The sequence below is a fragment of the Protopterus annectens genome, chromosome 2.part1, assembly GCF_019279795.1.
Source record: "Protopterus annectens isolate FY-2018-M chromosome 2.part1, PAN1.0, whole genome shotgun sequence".
Classification (NCBI taxonomy): Eukaryota; Metazoa; Chordata; order Ceratodontiformes; family Protopteridae; genus Protopterus; species Protopterus annectens.
In genome coordinates this window covers 209,233,698-209,260,355 of record NC_056729.1, presented here as the reverse complement: position 1 = coordinate 209,260,355, position 26,658 = coordinate 209,233,698, and the positions used below count along the sequence as shown (strand labels likewise).

Genomic DNA, 26,658 nt, shown 5'->3' with positions numbered 1-26,658 from the left:
ATAATCTGTCATTTTTGTTAGAGATGTAAGAAGTACTATATCTGTTTACATGTAACTTGTCCCTTGAAAACATCCTGTAATCACAAACACAGTCCTTCCAATATTTTCTTAATTTTAGTTTGTAAACAGTAGAAAGTTGACATCAACCAGTTGTTAAACAAATGGGCCATAGTAAACAAGTGATTTGACCAAGACACAGATGGAATGATTTTGTTTAGTACAAAATCAGTTTTACTAGCCTGCATCTGCTCAATGACTTGAAAATTATTTTTCATGTGACTTTGTGCTGTGCACCTAAGATCATTTACACCTACACAAAGTTTTACAAATTATATTTTGACTCAGCTGTACTCAATTTTTGAACTATATTTTTGAATCCATTAGTTTTAATCCTGGCAAAGCTGATAATGGGATTAGAGTTTTGTCATGTTTGCATACTTGGCTTACTGCTGGTTTCAACATAAAATCACTCTGTACTGAAATTTCCTGATTTTTGCCTCTTGTTGAAACAAGGTCATGAACTAAGACAGAGTTGTCTAATCATCTTTTTTCATATGATTATCATTATTTAGGTACTTGGCCTTACTTATTTCTCTCGTCCTTTTCCTTATGTAACATTTTTACTTATGTCTTTCTCTAGATCAACCAAATCTAAGTTAAGTGAATGGTCAAAAATTCATCCAAACTGCTCTTTTTATCAATAATTTGTGTATAATTTACAGTAGCACTATTAATCTTTGTGTCATCAGTATGATTTAGTATGATCATTTCAGGATAGAGACAAGTTTGGGTATTATTGTCTGGACCAGCCTTAGCAACATCATGACCATTAGATTTTCTTAACATATTGTCATCACAATCCAAAGACCCTTTCAACTCAGCAGAGTTAGTTAAATGTGAAATGTTAATGTTAGCTACCTTATTGTTTAATTTTACTGTAGTAATATCTTGCTTATGTAATGAGAAACTGACATCATTATTTAATACTGACACTTTAACATCAATACTTTGCATCTCATTTTCCGTTAAAAAAGATGCAGGGTCTTTTTGTTTCTTTTTAAACATTATTATTTTTACTAGTTTGTATCCCCCTTTTTTATTTTCTTGTCTTTCCCTTTTACAGATGATTATTTTATAGTAGTATCAAACGTTTGTTTATCTTGCTTAGTTTTAATATTCAATGATTGTGTACTAACATCAATAAACTTGCTGTTGTTTCTACAGACATCAGCCCACCTATCATTAGTAAATTTCTTTTAGGAAGTAAATGCCCTGTCATATTGGCATGAGCAGATGTTGTCATCCTGGGATGTTTTACTTTTTATTGAATTAATTCCTGTAATCTTAAACAGTTCTGGCAATAATTGTCATCTGTTTTCCTAATGTATACTCCACACTTTTCACACTCTGCAATATAGCATTTCTTTATCAAATCATCAATTACATAGGAATTAAAGATTACATCATATAATATCTTCAGGATATGTAAGAAAATGAAAAACACAGACCACAAAGATAGTTTATGAAGTATTAAACATTTGCTTCAGTGTTTACAAAGTGACTTCTGAAAAATGATTAATTATTGATGAATTGCACCAGATAGTAATTATGCCAAAAAAGTCTTCTCAGTAAAATTACATCCTAAGAAGTGTCACAAGACATCTAACAGCAAAAACAATGCCAGCTGCTGGCAATGGTGTAATTAGAAATAAATAGTTAAAGCCACACACAAAAGCAAATCTAAATATAAAACTGTAAAAGAATTGCAATGATTAAAAAGATGACACCTGTAGCATTACTTAAAACAACTTAACATTTTTCTCTTTCAGATAGAAACCGTTATTAAATCAGTTTACTGCTTGTTGCAGTTTGCGTAAATGTTATTTCAATTTAACAGAAACAAAATCAGATGGGAGTAGTTAATTCACTAAAAATCGTCTGTTAAACACTATTGTATGTTTGCAGTGCCAGCTCTTTAACTTGTCTATCAGTGTTTTTCCAAAATCCTACTGTTCTGCAGATGCCTGGTCTACTCACTTCTGCTCATAGAATGACACTATTTAAACACTGCAATGTCCCTGCTGATAGCTGAACACACGCCAGGCAAGATCCATGCAGGCACCACCAGAAAATAAATCAAAACAAAAATAGATGTATTCCCAATGGCTTTAAAAAGATGTGCCACAGCACTCAAATGAAAATAAAAATAAAGCAAGACCCAGAACCCTTAAAAGGACATCAGGAGAGCTTGAGAGCAAACTGTGTATTCAAAATTGTACCCATCAGATCATGACAATACAGGAAAACCAATTAAATAGCATGTTTATGAACGAAAATTAAAATAAAATATTTGTTATTGTGGCATCATACCTCTGAACTGCTAAAGTCAGATATCTGGGTGAAGCCATAGAGGCAACGGCCTAAAAGTAAACACAATTTTTAAATATTTCTCTTACAAACTTAAAAAGATGATATAATAAAAGGTTTTGGGTTAGTATTAATTTTCTGAAGGTTATGGAGTATGAAACTCAAATGTCTAACATTATTTTCTGAATTCATTCCTCAATAATTAGCAAGTGATTTGCCAGAAAAATATAACGAACAGACAAAGAAATATAAGGTATGAATCTGAACATCATGCAAAAATCTAGAAAGTTGAGAGGTATGCCTAGCACTTAAGTTAGATATGGCACCAGAAAATTTCTTGAACTTCATTTAATCAAAATCCATGTGGCATTTAAAAAAAAGCAAAAATTTGACACCAGTTTTGGTGAAACTGCAGTGCATTTCTTGAGTTAGGCAGGTTTCCTCAACACACATACAAGCAAGCAGACTTGCGGGTATCAACTCTGAGGTCAGTGAACCTCAGGACAAGGTCAGTGCTCTGACTGTCCTGCTATATTATTCAACAAGCATGCAGTTCAGCCAAGTATAGATTGTCACACTTGGGCATTGTTCAGCTATATAACACTTGGAAAAAGTCATTTTAAATGCTTTTTATATGATATATATATATATATATATATATATATATATATATATATATATATATGTATTTATAGCAATATATAGAGATATAGAGATATATAGATATACAGCTATAGATATACAGATATAGATATAGACATATAAACACACGCACACAGACACACACACACACACACACACACACACACACACACACACACACACACACACACACACACACACACACATATTTTTGTAATGTTTTTCACACTCTGTATGTGCCACTTGTTTGATTTTCCATCATTTTTAACAATGGTTGTTAAACGCTGAGCAAAAGTGCTACTTGAACAAGTTTTGTGCCTGATCTGTGTATTATTATTGTAGCCTGATATTTCTAAGTCCTTTATGTGGTACAGTTATTATTCCTGTATAATATATATCTTAGTGAAAATGGGCATTTCTAATGTTGTTTTTAGTTGTTAGTGAAGTTAGAATATGTGCCATGATACACTTTGCATGACTAAGTGTGCTAGTATGTCCTGTGGGTATCGTGATAGCAGTAAAAACATTGTATGCCACTGTGTCTTTAAATCCTATCGAAACAGGTTTAAAACCCATCAGTGTTACTGGCACATGGCATTATCAAGAGGAAGTTCTTAATGCCTTTATCAGTACATATCAGGAACTAGCCATCTTTGTACTGTGTGTTTCCTCATCAGAATGTTAAACATGAAGTTAGAATAAATACTGCATTAAAGCTTGGAGTTTAAAAACAAGACTCTTACGGAGTGAGAGGAAAGTGGCAAATTAATACTTTATTCTGACATTGTGTCACAGAACTTCTGTCTGACTATTGTTAAAGAGCTGTTTGGCTGTACATTCTGGCTTATAAATATATAAAACATTTTGTGTGCTAACTGGTTGCATATTCTTCCTAGAAAAATGCACTGTAGAACAATATGATTGGTCTGTTTTACAACCCCGGGGTCACAGTAAAGCAAGTTATGAAACCTTTACAGAAGTCAGTTGGTACATGATCTGATGTTGAGTAGCAAAGCAGTTGTAGGGGACAGGCAAGTTAAATCAGCTTCACAGAGTACAGTGAGTGAAGCAGAGATGAAAAACTGAACAGTACGAATATGACACATTCAGCATAATATGTCAGTCAGAATTAAAATAGTTTGAGGCTTTAATTCCCAAGTTAAATTTGCCTCTAGGAATTCAACTAGTATCTGTCTTTTTTAATAATCTGCTTGGAAACCCAAATGCATGAAGTCTACTTTATTTATAACAATCTGCATGCTCGCTCTTGGCTGCACAGATGGACAGAAGCTGCCACTTCTCTAGCTCTCGGCTGATTAATTTTCTTAAGTCAGTAAGCTTTTGTAATATGCTTATACAACTGCTGCATTTACAAATTACAGTCTTCATTTGGACGTTTAGACCAGCAGTGCTCTGTATTCTCTGTACTGATATTTCTGTTCATGCATTTACACACTGTGTAGGCCTCTGATTATCAGTTAATCAGACTTGCATGGTGCTAGACATTAAACATGTCACTAAGATACAGACTGCCTGAGGCAAAATAATTCCAGTGAGCTTAACCGCTTATAAATATCTAAAGATTTTGTTTACTAGAGTAAAGCAATGCCATTTTGTGGATTAAAAAATAAATAAATAAAACAGGAAATTATCTCTTGCATGTATTACACTGTAAAGCACAGCTTGCCCATTAGTGACATCACTATCTGTTTCTAGAATTCTCAAAATGGCTGCCACTGTATGTTAATTTGATGACTCAATTAACTGCACTTGAGTACATGTAGAAGTAGACTATTTCATCAATGCATTTTACAATTAAACGGAGTATGTTTCGTTAAACAAGTATTGATTGAATGGTCCACTTATCTGTTGTTGAGAAAGGGTGTGCCTACCCATTCTGTCAGTGACCTATGTTCAATTAGTTACCTTATTGGTGGGAATTGGGCACACACCGGCCTGCTGGTCTTTCTCAGGGCAAGAGAAAGTTCAGTAGCCTGCAAAGAGTGCCTGGTAGAGCCACAGACAGGTGTTTATAAAAATGGGCAGTTAAACTTCCTGCAAGTTTGTTTTTTACCCCTTATCTTTGAAGGGTTGTAGGAAAGCTATAATTGAAAAAAAGCTCTCATTTGAAGTGGAATTAATGAGGATTCCATTAACCAGACCTAGCCAAGTGAAGGCTGAAGAATGAACTAGCACTGGCTGTTTTTGGTTTCAGCTGCCTAAAGTTAGTAGGAGTACAGGAGAGGGGGTATATTTCATTTCAAGGTTCACTGCAACTCTGGAGTTTGCTGAGAATATTGAATCACCATGTTCAGATAGAAAGATGCATTGATGTACAGAAATCCCATTTCCTCTTTCCTCTGTCCTCACCCTTGCCACTTTGCTTATTCAGGATAGCATCTTATTTTTGTTAACCGAATAAATATTCAGCGATTCCAGCAAGTAAATGGACACAAAATGGTGTTAGAGTAGGCACACACTGTGGAATATACATTTTCTGATTTACATAACTGAAAAAGCTACAGCTAATTCTACAAAATAATCAGAAACATTTGCTGACTTGTGCAGCAGAACTTGGCAACATCCTTCTTTACCTTTAGTCATTCCGGCCATAATATTGCTATTATTTAGTAAAGACAAATGTTGCCATCAAAGAAAACACAAATGTTCCAACTAATGTAAAAATTAGCGTCACTCTGTGCAGTCCCAGTGCCATTTATACTCCTTAGTCCTCTTGATGAATAAGGTAATAGCAATAATATTACTAAAATGAGAAGGTAGGCTTGCGTATTGCCTCAATGACCTGGTCATTTTGTTTACTACAGATGTTCCTGGTGTAGCTTCAGTGTTCATAAATCGGCTTTAACAGTCTAAAATATGTTTGGCATAGTACAGACCCATAGCAAGACATTCAATCAATGCATGACTTACACTTTATATGTTATGTGTTTTATTTTTGCACAAAAATTGTTTGAAAAATACTGAGTAGTGGTAAGTGTAGCTAAGCAATGGGTTGATTTTTTGAGGTCTTTATTTGTTTCATAGCAGTAACTTTTACTCAAAGTCTGCAATTAATATTTATTGATATCTACATTGTGATCTGCCTGTTACAACCTTATCTGATTTCTTTTAAAATTTGAGTGGTTCCTTTAGTTAACAAAGAAGAGTAGTTGCTTTTTGAGACAGTTGGAGCTGTGTGCATGGAAACTTTTCCCCCACTCTAGCCGTAGTTGCTGGGAGTGAGTGTATATGCCAGTTTGACTTCTGGTCTTAGAAGTTTCCTATGTGAGAGTGTAAGTGTAATTCCTTATAGATCACCTTGTGCATTAAACAATTCAGTAATATAGTTATTATCTCTTGGGGAGTGGGGGTACACCATAGCTGGCTGTTGGTACAACAGTTTTGCTGCCTGTGCTACATTTCTAAAATAAGCCTGTATAATCTAGCTGTGAGCTGTACACCTAATTTTTCACAGATTCTTTTTCAAATGTTTGAAAGGGTAATAAATGCACAACACTACATATGAGAAATGAGTACCATCCCAATGCAGACTGATCTTTGCAGCCATTAAAGCAATGCCTGGTTGCCGATCTCATCCTCCATGTAACATATCACGTTGCCTTGTTCGTGTGGTAAAAGAATGTTATGCTAAGGTACAATATGCAAAGACAGCCACAGACTGTCTATGTGTTCTTGTAGGCTGTCTATGTGTTCTTGTACTCTAGACAGTTTTAAAGGTTATTGGCTTAGGCAGTGTGCCATACAGTATGGAGTTTGTTTTGTAAAACTGACATTTACATTCTTGGATATTAAGGAAAAATGCTGTTTACAAAGACAGATGGAGAGACACAAACTCCAGTCTGTAGGAGACTGTATGGTTTGATATGCTTCATGCAGGCAGTTGAAGATCTCATGAGCAAGTATTCTGTTAGCCACATACTCTGCAGAAAACGGTAACCCATTTGACTTTACAAAAAGAAGGTGGACACAGGAAGACTGCTTGAGTCTCTTTGCATATGTACATATGTCTAAGAATGCAGCTCATGAGTCAGGCTGTGACCGTGGTATTATGAGGTACAAAGCTCAGAAGCTGTAGTAAACTCATTCATGGAGGACATAAGTGTTCTAGGATCTGGCTTTGAAATCAGCTCCTCAAGCACTTTCGGGTGAGAAGAAGTGGCTGGAGCTGGGTAACAGATATAAAGTAACTGCAGTTCTTCCGGCTCTGGTCAATCAGCAGTCCCACTTTCTTCAAGAATCTGAGAAAAGATGGGGCAATTTACAGGTAAGCTGAACTTTGACCTGAGGTGATACTAACTTAATCACTTCTTTATCTGCCAAATTCAGAAACCTGCCATCAATCACCCTCAATGGAGGGATCACATCTGGGATTCTTACCAGTATGTTTTAAATGTTTTTTGTATGGTTTGATTGTCACTTATTTTTTTATCACATTCATGTGGGAGGGGAGAAGAAATATTTTGTTCTTAAAGGTAGAGTCCTGATATTCTCCTCAAGTGGCCAGGGTGTCAGTGATTCAGAGTGTAATATATTGTTTTCTTTTTATCTAAAATCCTTAGCATTGTTAGTGTATTGCTGCCTAGTGAGTTAGTCATTTGCTAGCCTACATTTCAAAATGGGGTCAGTTAGGAGGAGAGTAGGTTGATAAGAAGGTATGTTCATCTAGTACACAGTGTATCTGGCACAGCTTGATCCAGGAAGTATTTTCTGTTGTGCCTTTTACCAAAAAAATGTAAATTAGTCATAGAGATGGATATTGTTTTCAGTATATTCTTACAGGGTTCAAAATGCTGTGGCTGATAAAATCTGTGATGAAATTAAACAGCAGGAAAGAAGTGATGAATGTATGACATACAAACTAATTTCTGAAATCTGTATATTGTTTTAAGGTATTAACGCTCAAGCCAGGAAGCTACAAAAGGTCCGAGCCCGTGGTGCGTCTGTGTCCACAGATGAAGTTGATGACAGTGGCTTATCATTATGGAGGAGTGTCAGTGAAATTGACCTACATGCAAAGATGAAGGACTCTCGAAAGCATGTGAAAAGCCTTTTCTTGGATGACACTGATGTGGACTCAGATAAGGATGGCCAGGGTCTGGCCACAGAGAAAGAGGAGACCGAGAGCAGTGATGATCACACAACACAGTATTCAATCCATCCTCCTTTTGAGGTCCCTTACTTCCTGCTGCTACAAGGTTACAACTACAAGCAGGTAGGTTAACATTCAGCTTTTAGAAGAGGTATTGGTCTGCCAGTATACCGAACCCTGATGTGGACAATAATTGCAGAAAAAACATTTTTATAGTAGCACCTGAAGCATAGTTTTTGGGCTATGCAGTGCTACTAGAATACATGAAGAAATGCTTGCACAGTCGGTGTGTGGTACTGTGATACCGCAAGCTCATCTGTGTGTGATGATACAGGCCCTGGGAAATAGGGAGGAGGCTGTGATTGAGGTGTCAGGTAGCAGAAGGTATCCACTGAGGCTTCATTATGTTCACAGGCCAGTTCCATCATGCATATATTGAAGTGATGGCTTTAATCCCATGGCATGACAAACTGTCAAACTGGTCTGTAAATTGTCTTGATAATCAAAGTTACTATTGCAAGGTGGGTAAGTTGTACAATATGCTGTTTTTTATATAGTTCCTATAAATGTAATGTATTTATTATTGTAATCTTCAGGTTCTCCTTTCAGATAGTTTGCCAGACTTATCTGATTCTTTTTCTGCTGCCCTGGCCTTCACTTTCTCATCCAAGGTCATTGTTGTTCCAGTATGTAGTTATTTAAAGGATGATTCAACTCTGTTCATGCCAAAGTCTGATATAACTCTTTTTCATGCCGCTCTTCATAAATGTGGTTGCATAAGGTGAATGCTTGCAAAAATGTGGAGAGGAAGCATGTGATCTGTTTCATATGTTTTAGTAATGCCCTCATTATTCTGTGTTGTAGAGCATGATCCAAGCGGGAATGAATGGAAGTTTTTCTGTCTCATAAATAAAGCATTACATTATCTGGGATTTTTTTTCCAAGTGTACTCTCAAGAATCACGATGTAGTTTTAGTTCAGAGGATTAAGGTTATGGTCAGCTGAAGAGCTCCATCCTGTAGTTCTGGGTTTGATTTCTTCAGTCTATGTTGGTGTGTGACTCTGATCAAGTTAACAAACTAGATGTTGCTCTTGGGGTACCCCTTAAAAGAGGCAATTGTGAGTGATGGGTGTAGCTGATTAACAAATAAAATAAAACGAGAGAAGTACAGCGACAGTTTTCATCTTGAGTTTGGTTCTTTTTCTCTGACACATGAAAATAGCTGATACCCTAAACCTTATCTATAACTTCCTTCTCACCTTTCAGGGGCCATAAAATCACTTTCATTAATTGTCTAATAGTGCTTTGTGTGTTTCATCTTTTGTAAAAATAAGCTACTTTTATCTATAGAATCATATGTTTTGTCATACGTCCTTGCAAAAGGTGTTGTGCGTTTGCCATGGGGAATGGTGGAGTTCTTCTTGACCATCCATGATCTATTACAACAGTGTGCTGTTATTTTGGATTCATGTCAAAGAATAGCAACAACTGAAGAGGAAGACAATATAATGAAAACCAAAACACTTACACACAGTAATGGTGGTGGTGGTGGTGGTTAAGAAAGGACTAGTATGATGTTGGGTTTATGGGTTACAGTATGAAACAAACCAAGCAATGCTGATACTGAACAAGTGTTTAATAAAACAAAGCTTTCAGGTCAAACAGACCCTTCATCAGTGTATAAAATACTAACACATACTAACCATTTTTATATACTATCAAAAATCACACAGCTATTAATTATTCAATTAAACAATCAATCCTAGTTGAAAACAATAGTTGCAGAAGCACAGAACACTATTTCAAACACATTTAAACCAAGACCCAATCCTCCAAAGGCAGACGTCCTGTCTGGTGGACCCCAGCCATAAACAAACTATACAATAGAAGGAGGAAGCTACTAAATGATAGAGCAAAATCCCAAAAAGGGAAGGCATCACTGATCAGTATTAGCAAAAAACTACGGGCACTCATAAAATTGTCTAAGGCCAGCTTCGAGAGAAAAATTGTACAGGACACTAAGGATAATCACAAGGCTTTCTTTAGTTATGTTGGGAACCTGGGTGGTAATTCCCAGATATGCTCAGAATTAGTCCAAAATGACAAAAAATACACTGAACCCACAGACATTGCCAACATCCTAGCTGACAGGTTCAGCGCAAACTCCCCCCCATCCCCACCAAAAGGGCAAATATCTATCCCAGCAGAGTGCTGCTCCCCTGACATCTCAGATGCTCAGGTAAGAGCCGCCCTCTCCAAAGCAAAAAACACAGCATCAATGGGACCAGACGGTGTCCCGGGCTGTGTACTACATGAACTCCAAGAAGAGCTAAACCCAAACATAAAACTACTGTTCAATCTCAGCCTTACTACAGGATATGTGCCCAAAGAGTGGCGTACAGCAACAGTGGTCCCTCTCCATAAAGGTGGTGCCTCAATGGATCCTGGAAACTATCGCCCCATAAGCCTGACTAGCTTGGTCTGCAAAGCTATGGAAAGGATCATCATGGACCTCATAAATAAAGATATTGGCGACCTACAGACACTGGATCCTACCCAGTTTGGCTTTGTTAAGGGCAGATCCTGCCTCTTAAACCTGGTTGATTTCTTTGAAACAGTCACCAAGGCCATTGACGAGGGAAGGTGGTCCACACAGCCTACCTGGACCTCGCAAAAGCCTTCGATACAATACCCCACTTGGGCATTATAGATAAGCTCACCAGCTTAAATATAAACCCCTATGTCACTAGATGGATTGCAAACTGGCTCAAGGACAGAACCCACATGGTTAGAATTGCTGGAGCCATGTCAGACTCCAAACCAGTTACAAGTGGTGTCCCACAAGGCTCAGTCCTGGGACCTCTCTTGTTCGGTATATATTTCTCGGAGGTACAGGCCAACACGGAAGGACTGTGGCTGACCAGGTTTGCAGATGACTGCAAACTGGACGCCATAATCGACTCTCCAGCCGACACAAGCATCCTCCAAAAGGGCCTCATAGAAACAGACAACTGGTGCCAGAGCCATGGCCTCAAGCTAAATGCCAAAAAGTGTATAGTCATCCCCTTTGGCAAAAACAAAGTGCCCACAAATTACCACATAGGTGGTAATCCATTAAGTACAGAAGAAGAAATTAGGGACCTGGGGACCCAAGTTGATAGCAATCTCTTATTTGACAACCACGTGGCCAAAGTGGTTAGAAAAACATTTTATATAGCCCACCTAATCATGAAGGGATTCACATCTAGATCAGGGGAGGTCATCGTTCCTCTTTACTCATCCCTCATCAGGCCCATAATTGAGTACAATGCCCCTTTTGGGATATACCTTACCAGACACCTGCAGCAACTGGAAAGACCCCAAAAGTACCTCACCAAGAGGATCAAAGGGCTCAAACAGATGCCATATGCTGCCCGGTTAAAGAAACTCCAGCTCTACTCAGTGGCATACCGCCTGTTCAGAGGCGATCTGTGCCTGACGTATAAAGCCATGTCCAACCCGGAATTAATGGACATGCTGCACCTCAGAAAATCCAAAACCCATCGAGCTACTCGCTTGAGAGACTTGAACCTCAGCACTGAAATAAATAGGACATGCTGGAGGGACAGATTCATAACCCAGAGGCTCCCTTCACTCTGCAATAAAATCCCAGTCCAGGTTAGGCAGAGTCCCTCATTGACTCTCTTCAAGAGGAATCTTGATGAGTGGATGGGAGATCGTAGGTTTACCCCGGGTATCACTTCTGTGTCACTGTTAGACAGAGGCACAGTATACTAACCTCGAAAAGGGGCATAGCAAAATAAATTTAAAATGGGTGGTGAAAGCCAAACACATTCTGGCTAGGCTTATAAATGCCCTAGGGCAGATAGCCTAGTATGAACTTATGAACCTATGAACCTATTTTGAACCTATTTGTTTATACCTTACTACAGGTTTTAAGGAAATAGTTTGGTTTAAACCTGGTAATACATCAGCACAAAGGTGTATTATCCACTGGTATTCCCCCTCATATATCCTTATATACTCATTCACCCTAAAAGAGAATTTATGTGCATTCCATATGTACTGATATGCTTAGCCAAGGAATTAGTGTCAATATTTCTTATTTCTGAATGGTGCTCAGTTATTCTTTCCTTCAGTTTTCTGGTAGATTTCCCAACATAAAATGCCTGACAGCTATTACAGGTAACCAGGTATATTATATTCATTGTAACACATGTTGCTAAGCCAGAAAATATATAATTCTTCCTAGTTATAGGGTGTTGAAAAGTATTATTTTTGTTAATGACTTCACAACAGCTGCAACAGCTGCAATTGTAGCAAGGAAAGGTACCTGATGGGGAGAGCTTAACAATAAGCTTGAGACGAAGGAATATCAGTGGATAATTGATTGTTTAATTGAATAATTAATGGCTGTGTGATTTTTGATAGTATATAAAAATGGTTAGTATGTGTTAGTATTTTATACACTGATGAAGGGTTTGTTTGACCTGAAAGCGTTGTTTTATTAAACACTTGTTCAGTATCAGTGTTGCTTGGTTTGTTTCATACTGCATCCAGTCTTGGTTTTATGAACTAAGCTTTGTTCTGCAACTGTTTGGCTTTTTGAGAATTGGGTTTATGGGTTACCACATTTGAAATGGATTCTAGCATACATGATAAAAGCTGGATTGTGGAAGTGTGTGTTGTGCTGTATATAGTACTGAGAAAATGCCCTAAGGCAATTTTCGTCATGTACACTTGAATTTCTCTTTTTAAATTGTGCGCTACAGTTACTGATGTTAGTGTTTACATTCCATCTACTTTTTCAACTTTATGAGGACATTTGGTTCATAATCAAGACCCTGTATATACTGCAACACTTTCTGTCTGGAACTTGTGGGAAACGTGTGCATATAATCTGTTAGGCTGTCTTTCGAGTTGCTGAAACAATCCCTGCACTAGAGGAATTTGCTGTTTATGCCGTCTGTAATTGTTGTCATGCATTTGAAACTCACTTCCTGTTATAATATTCTTGTACATCTTGAACTTCGTAAGGTACTGATTAGCATGTCGTTTCCCATCAGTTGTTGCCATAGCAACATATTTTCAATATTGTCATTGTTTACTTCTTGGTGTACTGTTATGGCAGATCTTGACAGGAGGAACCACTTTGAATGAAAATAACGGCATTGTGTCATTGTAAAAATGGCACCTAACTACAGTAATAATTGTGGTAAAGCACTAACAGGGTTATGTTGTTTCTGACGTCCCGCCATAGACAAAATGGGTCACTTGTCTGCAAACCAAAAAAAAAAAATTATAATAATAACATGACATATGTTCAAACCCAGATTCTTAAAAATAATACATGTAACTTTTCTGTAATTTATGTCTTGAAATTGGTGTCAGCATTTGTAATATAAGCATCAATTTCTTTATATGTTCTGCACAAAAAGCTGCTTATTAATCTAATGATACCATAATGGGCTTGATGTCAGAGTATTCTGTAATTAAATTAGAGGATTTTAACCTGAAATGTTTCCTCTTCTTGAGCAGTTTAATCTATTTTCATTACATCCGGAGTGGTTACATATTCTGATATAAGAATTTATCACTGATGTATGTTTAAACCTGTGCAGATAACCATTTGATCGTGATCAGGTGAAATTGAACATAACATATGGATTGTACTAAGGTTATCTCCTTTCTCCTTTTTGAGTGTACTTGCATGTTGTATGTACTGTGTGCTTAAGTGATTTCAGTTTATATAAGTTTTGTAATCTGGTAGTCAGTCTAGGCTCAACAAAGCCAAAAATGCAAGGGTATAAGTTAACTTGATTTGTTTCAAGCCATGCAGTGCACATGAGGGAGTTGATGGGATTCAAACTCATGTATATAAATATTTATCCCATTACCAACAAATGTAATTCAGACTTCTTTAATGTACAGATTGCTAAATCTAGGAGACTGCTGAAAATGTTAAAATTTTGCACATTCTTGAAAGAGTGACTTGTAAAATAAAATTAGTCTGTGTGTTAGGAAAGGGATGTCTGTACAGGAAGAAACATATGTCCTGGTTTTAAATTACTGCAGGAGTCTTACCGTATATCTTAGTTTGTTGTTTTTTTTATCTAATTGTGACTTATGAGAAATATTTGTCACCAACAATAAAGCTCTGTTCCTGCACCGATTTGCATCATAAGCATATCAACAATCAGACATGAGTTCTATAGTGCCAGTGTCTACATTTTGCTCAGTGCTGTAAAATGTAATCAGCACTTGTGCATTCATGCTAGTGCACAAATATGTTTAAGAGATCTGTAGGGTGAGAGGAACTCATCTGCTGGGCAGAAGGAAGCTGAAATTGAAGCTCAGCTATGTGGAGGCCTCTGAGAACTGAGCTGGTTTGTAACTGCTATGGCCTCCTCCTGGCATGACTAGTAATTAGAAAGCATGACTTCCCTTTTTCTGATACAGATACTTATTGTTTCAGTCTTGGCAGTCTGGTTACTCTGCATATTTCTGTAGACTGCAGCATGGATTTGTTGATAAATTTTCATCCCGCAGTGATAACTGATAGTAGTGATTAATGTTGTGATGCCTATTTAGACTTATGATTTCGGTATGTGCTGTTTCACTGTATACGCAGTAATGGAATTTTCACTTAATGATGGATTAAACTCTGTTTAATCTGTTTTATTGAATTTTGCAAATGTGATTTATACCTATCTGATCTGCATAGATGTCCTTATCAGAAGATATTTGTATCTGTGTAATGCCTTATATTATAAAAACAAATTCTGCTTCCCAGCTGTTGAAAAGAATAAAATATGATTATAACACAACTAAACTATTTTAACAAGTAAGTATTGTCAAACTGCTGAGAGTAAACATGTTAAAAGTAAAGCTTGTAAATTCAATCCCTGAATGTACTTAAGTGAGTTTGGTGTAAAACAATAAAATAATGTGCATGCAGGACATATATCACTGTTATACAATGCAATAATTTTACCTCTTAGTGAATCTGCATTGTACACCTTTCAGGAGGAAAATGCATTATATATCCAGCAACGAGTCTGATAACTGCACAAGAACAAGGCTCACTGTGGCTGTCAAGAACATTGGAAAAAATTCCACCTTTATTTCACCACTACAAAAATATATCAAAAGCATTTCTGCATATAGTAGACCAATAATCCTACAAGTAGATATAAATATAAATTAAATGTGCTTGGCTGCATGGTACAGAGGCTTCGAGTCGTTACTGTGACCCAGGTGACCTGTTTATGATTAGTGTCCCCAGCACTGGAGGAACCAAGCAGGGAGGGTGGGAGGAGTAAAGGTGTGTGCATGGCCTGGTCGCCTCTCCCAGAGGGAGGGAATGCCCACACTAGGAGGGAGGCATATGGACAGGGACATGCTTTACAACTGATTGGCCCAGTGTAGAGCATTTCACTGGGCTCCGAAATTGACCCTTCACCTGCCACACCATCCTCAGCTCTCTTCACCTACTGCCGTCCTTGATTATTATAAGTTATGTATCAGGAATATATGCTGTTACTGTATATTAAAAACAAAACAGTATCTGTATTTATTAGCTCATATTTTGTCAAAAAATGTTAAAATATAAGTGAAATGTCAGTCTGTGTTGGTAAGCCAACTATTTTGAACACACCACAGACTTTGGGAGGTGCTGCAGACAACACCAAGGAGAACATGTTGCTCCAAAGTAAGGCCATTTGCAAACTAAAACCCAGTAACATCTTCTGACTCATCACAGTCACCAAATCTCACCTCCCATGTCAAATGTCCTTAAATGACAGGAAATGTCAGACAAATTAGTCTGTGTGGATGGACTGGGTGGATGTATGGAGATTTGATGGGCGTGGCAAAAGAGCATGAATATTTTATGATCTCCATTACACATTCTCATCACATATTACCCCCTTCTTCCTTCCTGGCTACTAATCACCTCCTGCACCTGCTCTGAATTATTGGAGTAGATTGCCAAGCTAATTCTCATGCCTTGTTTCCAAAAAACACATAAAAATGCTCAGCTTCCTTAATAATAATTATAATAATTGTGATGATGATGATAATGGTCATCATCATCATCACCATCTGAGGCCTGCACTTAGAACAACCACATCACCATTTACAACTACTTTTGAAAGTTTATTTCTGTTTAATTATTTGCTAACTACGTAAGTAAACTAATACATGCAGATTATTTCCAGCCATAGTCCTATGAGGGCAGCAGGAAGGATTACATGCAGGGATAATTTAGAGTAGTCACTAAGCAGCATGCTTTAGCAGGTAGGAGGAAATCAGAATTCCTTAAGGGACACGCATGGATGAAGGGGAGAATATGCAAAATCCATACAATTTCATCATCTTTTCACAATACATTCCCTCCCAAAATTCCTTCCCAGTCCAACCATTTTATGCATTTTGTTTCGTATTGTTCTTTCCCCCATTTTGTATGTGACTCTGAAACTGTGGTATCTCTGTAGTACTTTTATTGTGAGAGGTTTGTTGATCTGTCTGAAATCATTTTGCTCTAACTGCAACAACAAGTCTTTCATGCTATACCACTGAACTGGTAAAATTCAATAATAAAGCTTGGTGATCAGAAGATACTTCACATCAAAAAATCTGTTTATTTATTTATTTTTTGTAAAACAAAACAAAGTGCCACTATCAGTCTTCTAGTTAACCCTTGCCCTGTATGCTATGACAGTAACTGGAATTATGCTTAAAAAACAGATGGTTAATCCATCATCAGATTTGGGTTGGAAATCCTGTTAAGCCTTCAGCAGCAGTAAGTGACTACTATGGGTGCATAAGCAGCAAACGCTGTGAGCCATACAAGTGGTATGATACTGCAGTATTAATACTAGGCTTGTTACTGGCACATTGCATGACAAGAAAAGCAGTCTACTCCACTAATGAGAGTCATAGCTACTGTGGAAGCAAGACTGCATGTAAGAAAATGCCTTGCACTTTGCTGTAGTATTTCTTAGGGGCAAATCCTAAGGCATAATGACTCTGTTATAACCTAATGTTGTGGTTTCCTATAGTATAGGTCAAACTAGACTAACGCCATGCAGTCTTGGTGCAGTTTCCCTGGTGGAGACCAGGAAACTATTGCTTGTGGTTCTCAGAGGAGTGGGGTTGATTGAAGGAACTTCCTCGTGTTGAAGAGAGAGGATGGCTGCTGCAGTTATCCTGTTACATGACGTCCACCGCTCCCCAACATTACAGGACATCCACCCCTTCCCAACATTACAGGACATCCACCCTTCCTCAACATTACATGACATCCACCCCTCCCCAACATTACATGGTGTCCACCCCTCTCAAACATTACACGATGTCCACCCCTCCCAAACATTACACAACATCCACCACTCCACAACATTATATGACATCCACCCCTCCCCAACTTTACACCACATCCACCCCTCCCCAACTTTACACGACATCCACCCCTCCCCAGAGCTTGGCCAACTGTCTTCAATGGGTTAGAACCAGCAAGTAAAAAAATGCCAAACCACCCTGATGGCTGCCTGAATGACAGCCTCTCCATGGCCAACTGTTGCCCTGGTGATGCGGAATGAATGGACAGAAGGGAGCTGATGATTGGTAAGCACTGGGGGGGGCGTTACTAAATGATAAAAAAATTAAATGCTCCTCTCTGAAATTATTTTTACTCTGAACCACACCCCTGCAGTATGATAAATAACAGTGGCACAAATTGCAGTCACATGATTTACTGTAAATATGACACCATGCTGATGACCATATGCATTTCAAATGCATTGTAAAGCTAGGTTTGCTGGGGTGAGTGAAAGCAGAGAGACAGGAGATAAATGGAATAAGAATTTTACACTGGCATTATTTTAGAAAAGTAAAGTATTTATTTTTAAAATAATGCCAATGGTTTATGCTAATACAAACTTACTGGGTTGTGGGTAATTCATATATTCACCCAAAGTCTTCCATGATGTATAATCTTAATATAAGACATCATTAGGAATAACAGACTGAAAAGGACTTGATGATGTAACAAAGCCTTCTGAGCTACAGCTAAGAAAACCTGGCTGTTTAATTAAGTAAGATCTAAAGAAGTAAATGAGCTGTGTGTTTGTTGATCTTTGGTAATGAAACCAGACCTGAACAGAAATACAGGCATGAAGAGGACTGATTGTCAGTTTTAGAGAAGGCTGGGAATGAGGGAAGTACAGGTGCACAAACTGAAACTAATGATTTGCTTGGGTACAGGAAAGGCAAAGCAGATGGTGTGCAAGATAGTGGTGGGACGGGCCATAGTGGAGGCAGGGCAGAGGTGAGGAAGGTGATACAGAAGGCAATGTTGAAGGAGGCCAGACAGTGTACAGAACATGAGGAGGCAGGCCAGAGAGGAAGCAGACAGAAAGCAGGGCAGAGTATGAGACAGAGGGAGGGGGTATGGCTAGGCTGGTTGTAGAGGAAATAAGAGAGTGACACGAAATAATCTGATTAGCAATCGAAGTGCATGAAGGAAGGAAAGGTCATGAAGGAAGGAAACATTCATTGCAGAGTTAGGGACAATGAAAAAAGAACATATGCAGAATTTGTAGAAGTATAAAACAAAGAAAAAGTTTATAGGAGTGTAGAAAAATGCAAGGAGTAAAACAGTAAGTGGCTGTTATTAAAATGGATGAGATGAATGAATAAGAGAAGCAGACTGCTGCTCTAAAGTAACGGCTCTGTGCCCCGTGTGCCGCTTTCTGCAGTGGAGTCGCCAAAAAGAGAGCAGAGAGGACAGGATAAATATAAAATGATTTCAGTTGTAGTTTGATTCCCTTAGTCCCCATTTCTATACTGGTAGATTAAACAAGGCAGCCTGTGCTAAGTGAATCTTGCCCAGCTTAAAAAAAAAAAAAAGTCAAACAAACAAACAAAAAAAACACTGACAGGAATATAAGGGGGATATCTAGAGGACATAATGCTGTCAGATGGCAGGGTGCAGTCTTTGTTACCACAACAAAACAGATAGTGGTGTGAGGCAACTAACTGCTTGTTCAGTCAGGTACATTATGCTTTAGGGAAAAGGGCTCATTGCACACGCTATGTATATGTGCATCTTACTGCCATCAGCCAATGTTTTAGAAAAAAATTCAGGTAACACTACAACACAATTGTGAGGCTTTAGAACTGTGTTTCTGGCTTGTAAAAAGATCCACAGTTACTCATTGTTATGAAATCATTACCAGCCTGAGGTATGTTCAGTCTTGCATGTAATTATTATGTATTTTACTTCGGATGAGATTTGGATTTGTAAACATAGACAGAACAGACGTTATCATGCAAAAACTAGTCATGGAATTGGTCAAGCCAAAGGCCCAACTAGTGTATAGAATATGCAAAATGTCTGTTGTAGAGCCATGCAGACTAGAACATGTATGCAAAGTACAGGATTGAAGAGGTAGTTCAGCCATTCACAGCAGCAGAGAAAGCAGACTTTCCCTTTGCATGCCAAGCAAGCCAAGCAAGGCTCAAGCACCAAAACCTTTATTGTGAAAACTTATTGTATTTTCAAAAAAATTGGCATGTCACAAAGACAAATGGATCCCGGACACACAGAGAACCATTCACTACCTTCCACACTTCCGCCCCTTCAAAAGAGAGGGCTGCCACACAATCAAAGGGCAGAGGCACACAAACAAAATTTCAGAGTCTAAGGACATGAAGCTATTCAGAAGGTACCTGCCACAGAACAGGGTCAAAGGTTTTATTCAGACTATTCCTGGAACCAAGGCAGTGAAAGGAAGCAGTAATAAATGCTATTATAGCCCAACAGCCTTAGACCACCAAATCAGGCCAGCTATTATTAAGGACAGACAACCAACGCCACAGTAATGTGGCATAAAAAAACAGGACACCAGGATTTCCTTCCCCTATAACCGGAGGGTGTCATGTTTCTTTACCACATGGCCTAATCATTACAAATGGGAGAGCACAAAGCAGTTCACTAGGGCAGGCTCACATTGGCAGCAGACCTAAACAGAAATATGACATATCCACATGAATGGAGAAGAGATCCTCATGAATTGAGTTTTCAAAAGATAATTCAAGCATGGGAAACATAGACTTACTTCTCTTTGCCTCCCACCAATTGGCAAAATTCACAAAAAGGACAATTTCATCTTTCATCCTGGAAGAGATGGGGCCTTGCAGCTCTTTCAGTTGTGGACAACAATGACAAAGTATGACTTTTTACCTCTTCCTCTACTTTCCCAAGCTTCCTGTAAAAACCAGAGCAGACAGACCAAAGATGATTCTCATACTCTCCTCCAGACTGGCTAAGGCAACACTGGTACCCAGGGAGGGCCTGGCCTGCTCTCCACCATGGATCCTGCCTCTAATCTTCTATCCTCTTCTACTGACTCAGCACAGCTTCAAAGTCGGCTCACTCAGCTCAATCCAATCTAGCATCTAGCATGGAAGCTTCTGTAAAATCTAGACTCCCAGAAAAACAAGGATGTCATTTTTGGAGGACCAGAAGACCCTTCTACAGAGCCTAGAAAAGCTACTGAAATGAAAACGGTTGCGGTTTGGAATGAGGAAAAAAGGGGCAGAACCCTGGAATACTGAATTTACCTCCAATAATTACAAACCTAGACAGCTGAGATGCTAGCAGTGGGACTTCATTCTCCTCCATCAAAATCCATGCCTCAGCCATTTCTGCAGAATACAACACTGATCCTCCTTTATTCTCTCACCCCTCTTAAGACAGTTCCTCAGAGGGCTAAGAAATATATAACCCCCAAGGACAACAACAGTACCCTGCTTGGATCTCAAATCAATTTCTAGAGAAACTGACTTTGCCTCCTTTGAGGCCAGCTGCCTCAACAGAACTATAATATTTGTCCTGGAAAACTTCCTGCTGGCTATCACCACCAATCTACACTTACCCCCAAATCCTCAAAACAAAGGAGAGAACCACTACATCCTTTTACATTCCTGTGACAAACTTCGTTATTATATGGACAGACAACTACTTTCAAGAACCAGAAAATCAGATCAACTCTTTGTGTCCTATGCTACAGGGGCTCCTGAAAACTATTTTCAAAACAATGTCCCAAACAAAAATGGATAAACTAGCTTCCAAATTTCTCTACACTCTAAAACTGTACCTGCAGCTCTCTGGTACGGTCTCCACAAGGGCCACAGCACAGCTCCACTTGCAGCTCACCTCAGTTCCTCCCAAGGAGAATTTTGTTGGCTCAGGGATGGAGTTCAAGCCACTTGCATTTCTCTCATACTTTCTGCTGCACACTATTCCAAATTATACTCCAAATCTAGAGCAGGCTTTGCCACTGGCAGGGGCATCCCTCCTTCTTCCCACACCTAGTGCCTACGGCCCCCTTTTAGCTTTGGTATTCTACCCATCTGTTATGACTGCAGCTGTATGCCCGCGATGAACATAGTAAGAGCTTGTACCTTGTTTGTACAATGTAGATGTTAGAGGTGCTAGTGTGTCTACTAATCTCCCCTCCCTCCCTCTCCCTCCCTCACCTCCCTACAGGCTAGCTACTACCTCCTCATACAACCTTGTGGGGTACATTTTATATTGTATTTTTTTGCGCTTTTGTGTTTGATTATTTTGCATTGATTTATATTGCAATTTATTATACTTGCCCTTCTGGGGGGGGCCACATCTCTGGGGGGACAAAAAAACTGAAGAAAAATGGGGGCTGGGTCTTTTATACCCCTGGCACCTGTGTCGAGGGAAAGGAAGACGACGACAACCGGCCTTGGACCTAGACTTTGGAATTCCGCCGACGAGGGGACCTGTGGCAGGAAAACCCATCTGTTATGACTGCAGCTGTATTAGCACTCGAACATCTACATTTATGGTAGGTACAAAACTGTACTTTTGTAGTGTTTGGGTTTCATACAGTATTGCAATCTGTCCAATAGAGAGGAATACTGATAGTGCAAAACGTGTGTCTACACGTGCTGCCATACTTGCAGTTTGCCATTGACTGCAACTCCCCATTAGCATACCTTATGCTGACCATGTTAGGTTTTACTCTGGTTTGGAGGAAGGGGCTCACTCAATACCACCAGAAGAGCTGAATACTGGTAGTCAGCTTGTAAAATCCACCCCCACCCCCATCTGGCAGTGTGGCATCCAGGATACTGATCATTCTCAGCTCTGTGCATTTTATTTCTCAGGCTGTAGCTGCAGAAGGTCTTTAAACTGAGGAAAGATTGTTAGATGTCTCCACTTACCTGGTTACAAAGCAAGACATAAGCAAGCATCATGGACATCAACTAAGTAAATGTAATATACAAAGACAAACACAAAACAAAATCATTAACAAATTTGAAACATCTCCAAATGTTGTCTTCACGGGTTAAAATCTATCATATGCTTTTCTCTGTTATGGCTAATATTCAAAAATCCCATCAGAACAAATTAGAGCAAAGCTACAGCAAAACAACAAAGTTTGTTGTGAGTCTTTCAAACAAAAGATATGATTGTACAGCATTAAAAATTGTAATCACAAGAACTACATACTGACCTTAATCTCTGTCAGCTGAAGGTAATGTACAGCATTTCGTACAAACAAAATAAACACCATAAAATTATTAGTCTTGTTCAAAGATACAGTCTTTCAAGACAACGTAGATGTCTATGGAAGGAGCATTTTCCATTAGGTGAAGACTGTTTGCCTATAGAAGGAACATTTTCCATTAGGTGAAGAGTGTTGATTCAGCATTTGCAGTGCTGAAAGTATTCATAATGGTATTTTGTATGTGTTAGCCCATGTGGCAACCTTCATACAGTCCTGGTATATATGTGAAAGTGAGCAAATATATGAAATATGATGACAGTATGTTTCTATTACAAGTAGATTCCTAGTCTCACAAAGAAAATGATTGTGAAGCCAGAGACGTCTGCATTTCGTAACTTGTGTAGTTTGCAGTTCATGATCAAACCTGAACATGTGCTTCGGCAAGCAGCTGCTTCTCGAGTTCAAGCAAGGTTAGTGCAGCCATGGGGAAGGAGTGAGGAAGAAGCAGGAGGGGGAATTTGAGGTTTGAAAGTGGGAGGGGGGATTTCCTACCTCTCTGGTTCTCTTCCAGACACCCTCAATGATCACCTTCCCACCTTTGTAATTAGGGAACAAGCAAACCCATTAAAATCCACTATCCTCCAACAAATCTGATATACGAAGAACTTCAGAACCCAGGACTTCATATCAGCACTAAAACAATGCAATTGGAGGCATATACATTCCCAAATAATGAATTATCTCCTTACTTACAAACTGCTGACTAACACCCATCATGCATTCCATCCTAATCATAGTATTACCACAGCCCTGATCAGTTTTATCAATACTGTAAGTAAATACCATAACAATGGCAACCTTGTCTGCATTCTCTTCCTAGATCTCTCCAAGGCCTTTGATATGGTCTCCCATCCCAAACTCCTTACCACCCTCTCCGATCTTAATCTAAGCCACTCCACTCTAGCCTGGTTTCAGGACTGTCTATCCAACTGCCAACCAGCAGTAAAATGGGAAAACTACCTGTCTCCCCACCTACCTGTCTCCTTGGGAGTACCCCAAGGATCCATCCTTGGACCCCTGCTCTTTAATATATTTATCAACCAACTTCACAAATCTATCCAGCATGCCACACTAGTCCAGTATGCTGATGATTCCACCCTAATCTATTTAGCCCCATTACTCCCTCAACTCCAGAAATTAACACAAGAATCCTTCACTGCCATCAAAACCTGGTTAGCCAACCCTCAGCTAATACTCAACCCCAAAACAAACCCAGCTAATGATATTCCATCCTATAAGAGCCCCAGACCCCATTCTGCCATTCACAATATATTCAGCTAATAACATCCCTATCACACCAGACAATAATACCACACTGCTAGGAGTTATCATAGCTCACAATATGAAATTCAATATCCATATTGCACAGAAAATAAAAAAGTCCACAAAAAACTGGGTATACTATACAGATGCAGAAAATACCTCACCAACAACAACAAAGCTACCAACGCAAGAACCCACCTAATCTCTACACTTCTCTATGCCTCCCTATATTCACCAAACTAAGTAAAGCAGACTTAAAGAAACTTGACACTTGCTACAATAAAATAGCTAAGTTTGCAACTGACTCCCCCTGCAGTACACATCACTGCCAAGCTGTCAAGCAATTATCCTGGCTAGAACTACTCAACCTTCTCAGCTACAACCAAGTTTTAATAGCCCATCAAATCATTTACAATCCAAATAAAATTCCATCATTACATGGCCTACCAAAAAGCTATTCCAAAAACCACCTACTAAGATCCACCAACAAATCATTGGTTGACATATCCAAAAGTAGAAATAGCTCTGGTGACTCCCTCTACTCTTCTACTATTGCAAAAATATGGAACACCATCCTTCTAGATATTAGGTCCAATGAAAACAAAAATAACTTCAAAAAACTCCTGTGGACCCATTTAACCAAGTCTTGGATATGCAGTTGTTCTGACCCTGGATAGCTTCCCATGTTAATCTTCCATACAATTCTATAATTAGGACCCATCTAGATACTATTCTCAAATATCTTATAGTGTATTATTTTAACCATTGGTGGAATGTATCCAAATAACTGATTGTAGTGCCACCCAACTGTATTGTATATTTTCTCACATAATGTTATTTTACATTGTATAATTATTATATGCTTATGTTACAGTAGTACATCAGTACATTGTAACAGCTCCTAACTGTCTTCTGTACTGTATTTTAACAGCTTGTGTACTGTATGTTGTGTAATGTATTATCTTTCTGTACTAAACTTTGTAGAGCTTTTCTCCTGGGCCTCTGCTGAAAAATGGGATTCATGCCCAGTCGGACTTTCCCACTAAACAAATATAAAATAAATAAATAAATAAATAAATACATTAATTAATTAATTAATTAATTAATTAATTAATTTAGGTTTAGGCAGTAGTAAGGGAGATTTGGATTTCAGGAGCAGAATTGGAGTTTTAGGTTTACAGAGTGGTCAAGGACTTTAGGGTTGGGTGAGTGGAGTTTTAAGGGAAAAGGAGAAGATTTGGGTGGGAACTGGGTGCGAATTTTACAGTTAGGGTTCTGGTGGTGTTATATAGTTTTATATGGTCTGGTGTTGGGAGGACTTCAGAAAAGTGAAAATAGAGCTACTAAGAATTTGAGCACTTGCTTTTTTGAACAAGTGGTAGTGAGCAAGTGTTTTGTGAGCTATCAACATAGCAAGCATCTGTAGAAGACCCTGATATTATGTTTGAATGAAAGTGTTTTGTACTCTACATAATATTCTGTTTACTATTGTTTATTCACACAATCTTTTAAATATAATAACAGTCCTGATTAGTAATAGAAAAATAAGAAAATCTGACTTTATAATGTTGCTAGATAGGATAGGAAGTGATGTGGTTTTTAGATTATATACCAGTGACCTTTCTAAGGTGAAAGGAAAGGACCATTCATGTAGCCAGTCTCCACAGTTATCAGACAGTATCAACACAACAAGGGTATAATTAATCATATAGTAATATTTAAATAAAGAGATTTTTAGAGAAGAGAAGATTATTGATTAGGTTTATGATCAGAAGTGTTAGGTCATTGTGTAAAAAAATGTGTACTCTTCTAGCTCCTCTGTTTGCCAAGACCTAGCATTTTTCCACTAAAGCCATAAAACGACCACTGTTGGCAGCAACTGAAAAAAAAAAAATCTTATATTTATTTCTTACACATGAGCTCTACAGTCTGTAAAAAGTGCTTGATGCAACGTAAAAAAAAAATAGTTGAGCTAACATAACATTTGAAAAAGGAACTTTTGGACTTTCAGGCCCTTTCTTCCTACCATATTTCTGTAATTCAAGAAAGTCCACTAGCGCATGGCTGGATTTTCTTATCTAAAACACTGGTGATTCTGGTTTAAGCCAGTCTCAGGCTGGTATGAGCCTATCATTGAGCACCATATTACCATCATCAGGGATGATAGGTTCATAGGTGTTTACTAAGCTAATGACCACAAAGGCCTTTTTAAGCCTAGCCATGCATCCCAAATCTCTGACAAGTTCTGATACCCTTGATAAGTGTAAGGATGGGCCTGGGAGATGAACTATTTACAGGTTACCACTGTCCATTAGAGACATAGGTGCCAAACCAGGGATGAATTTCTGTTTCCATCCAATTGTCCAAATTGCACTAGAATTGGCTTTGGCAGGAACTCTGCTTCACATGGATGGGGAGCATGTTCCATAGATGAGGAAGTCTCTGTGATATATACCTATCTCTCCAGCAGGTCCTGTTTATATCACAAGGAAGGTTTAAGTCTTTAGAATGGGTAATTCTGGTACTGTTTGTTTTGTGGATATGCAGGAGGTCCATCAGAGTGGGGTCTGACAATGCCCTGTATGCCAGGCATAGATCTCCCCTCAAAAGCCTGTAGGAGACAGAATATAGAGATAGGGCCTTGAGGTGGTCTGCATAGGACA

The 26,658-nt window shown here is 38.5% G+C and overlaps 1 protein-coding gene across 3 annotated transcripts in view; it reads left to right on the top strand.

Moving 5' to 3' along the window:
* The window catches only part of LOC122794000 (ras-associating and dilute domain-containing protein-like), an 867,060-nt gene that overhangs the window by 208,933 nt on the left and 631,469 nt on the right, over nt 1–26,658 (top strand). For all 3 annotated transcript variants that reach the window (XM_044062093.1, XM_044062094.1, XM_044062095.1), the window contains one exon: nt 7,920–8,242. In XM_044062093.1, the coding sequence (XP_043918028.1) occupies nt 7,920–8,242 (323 nt within the window). The remainder of the gene's footprint in view (nt 1–7,919; nt 8,243–26,658) is intronic.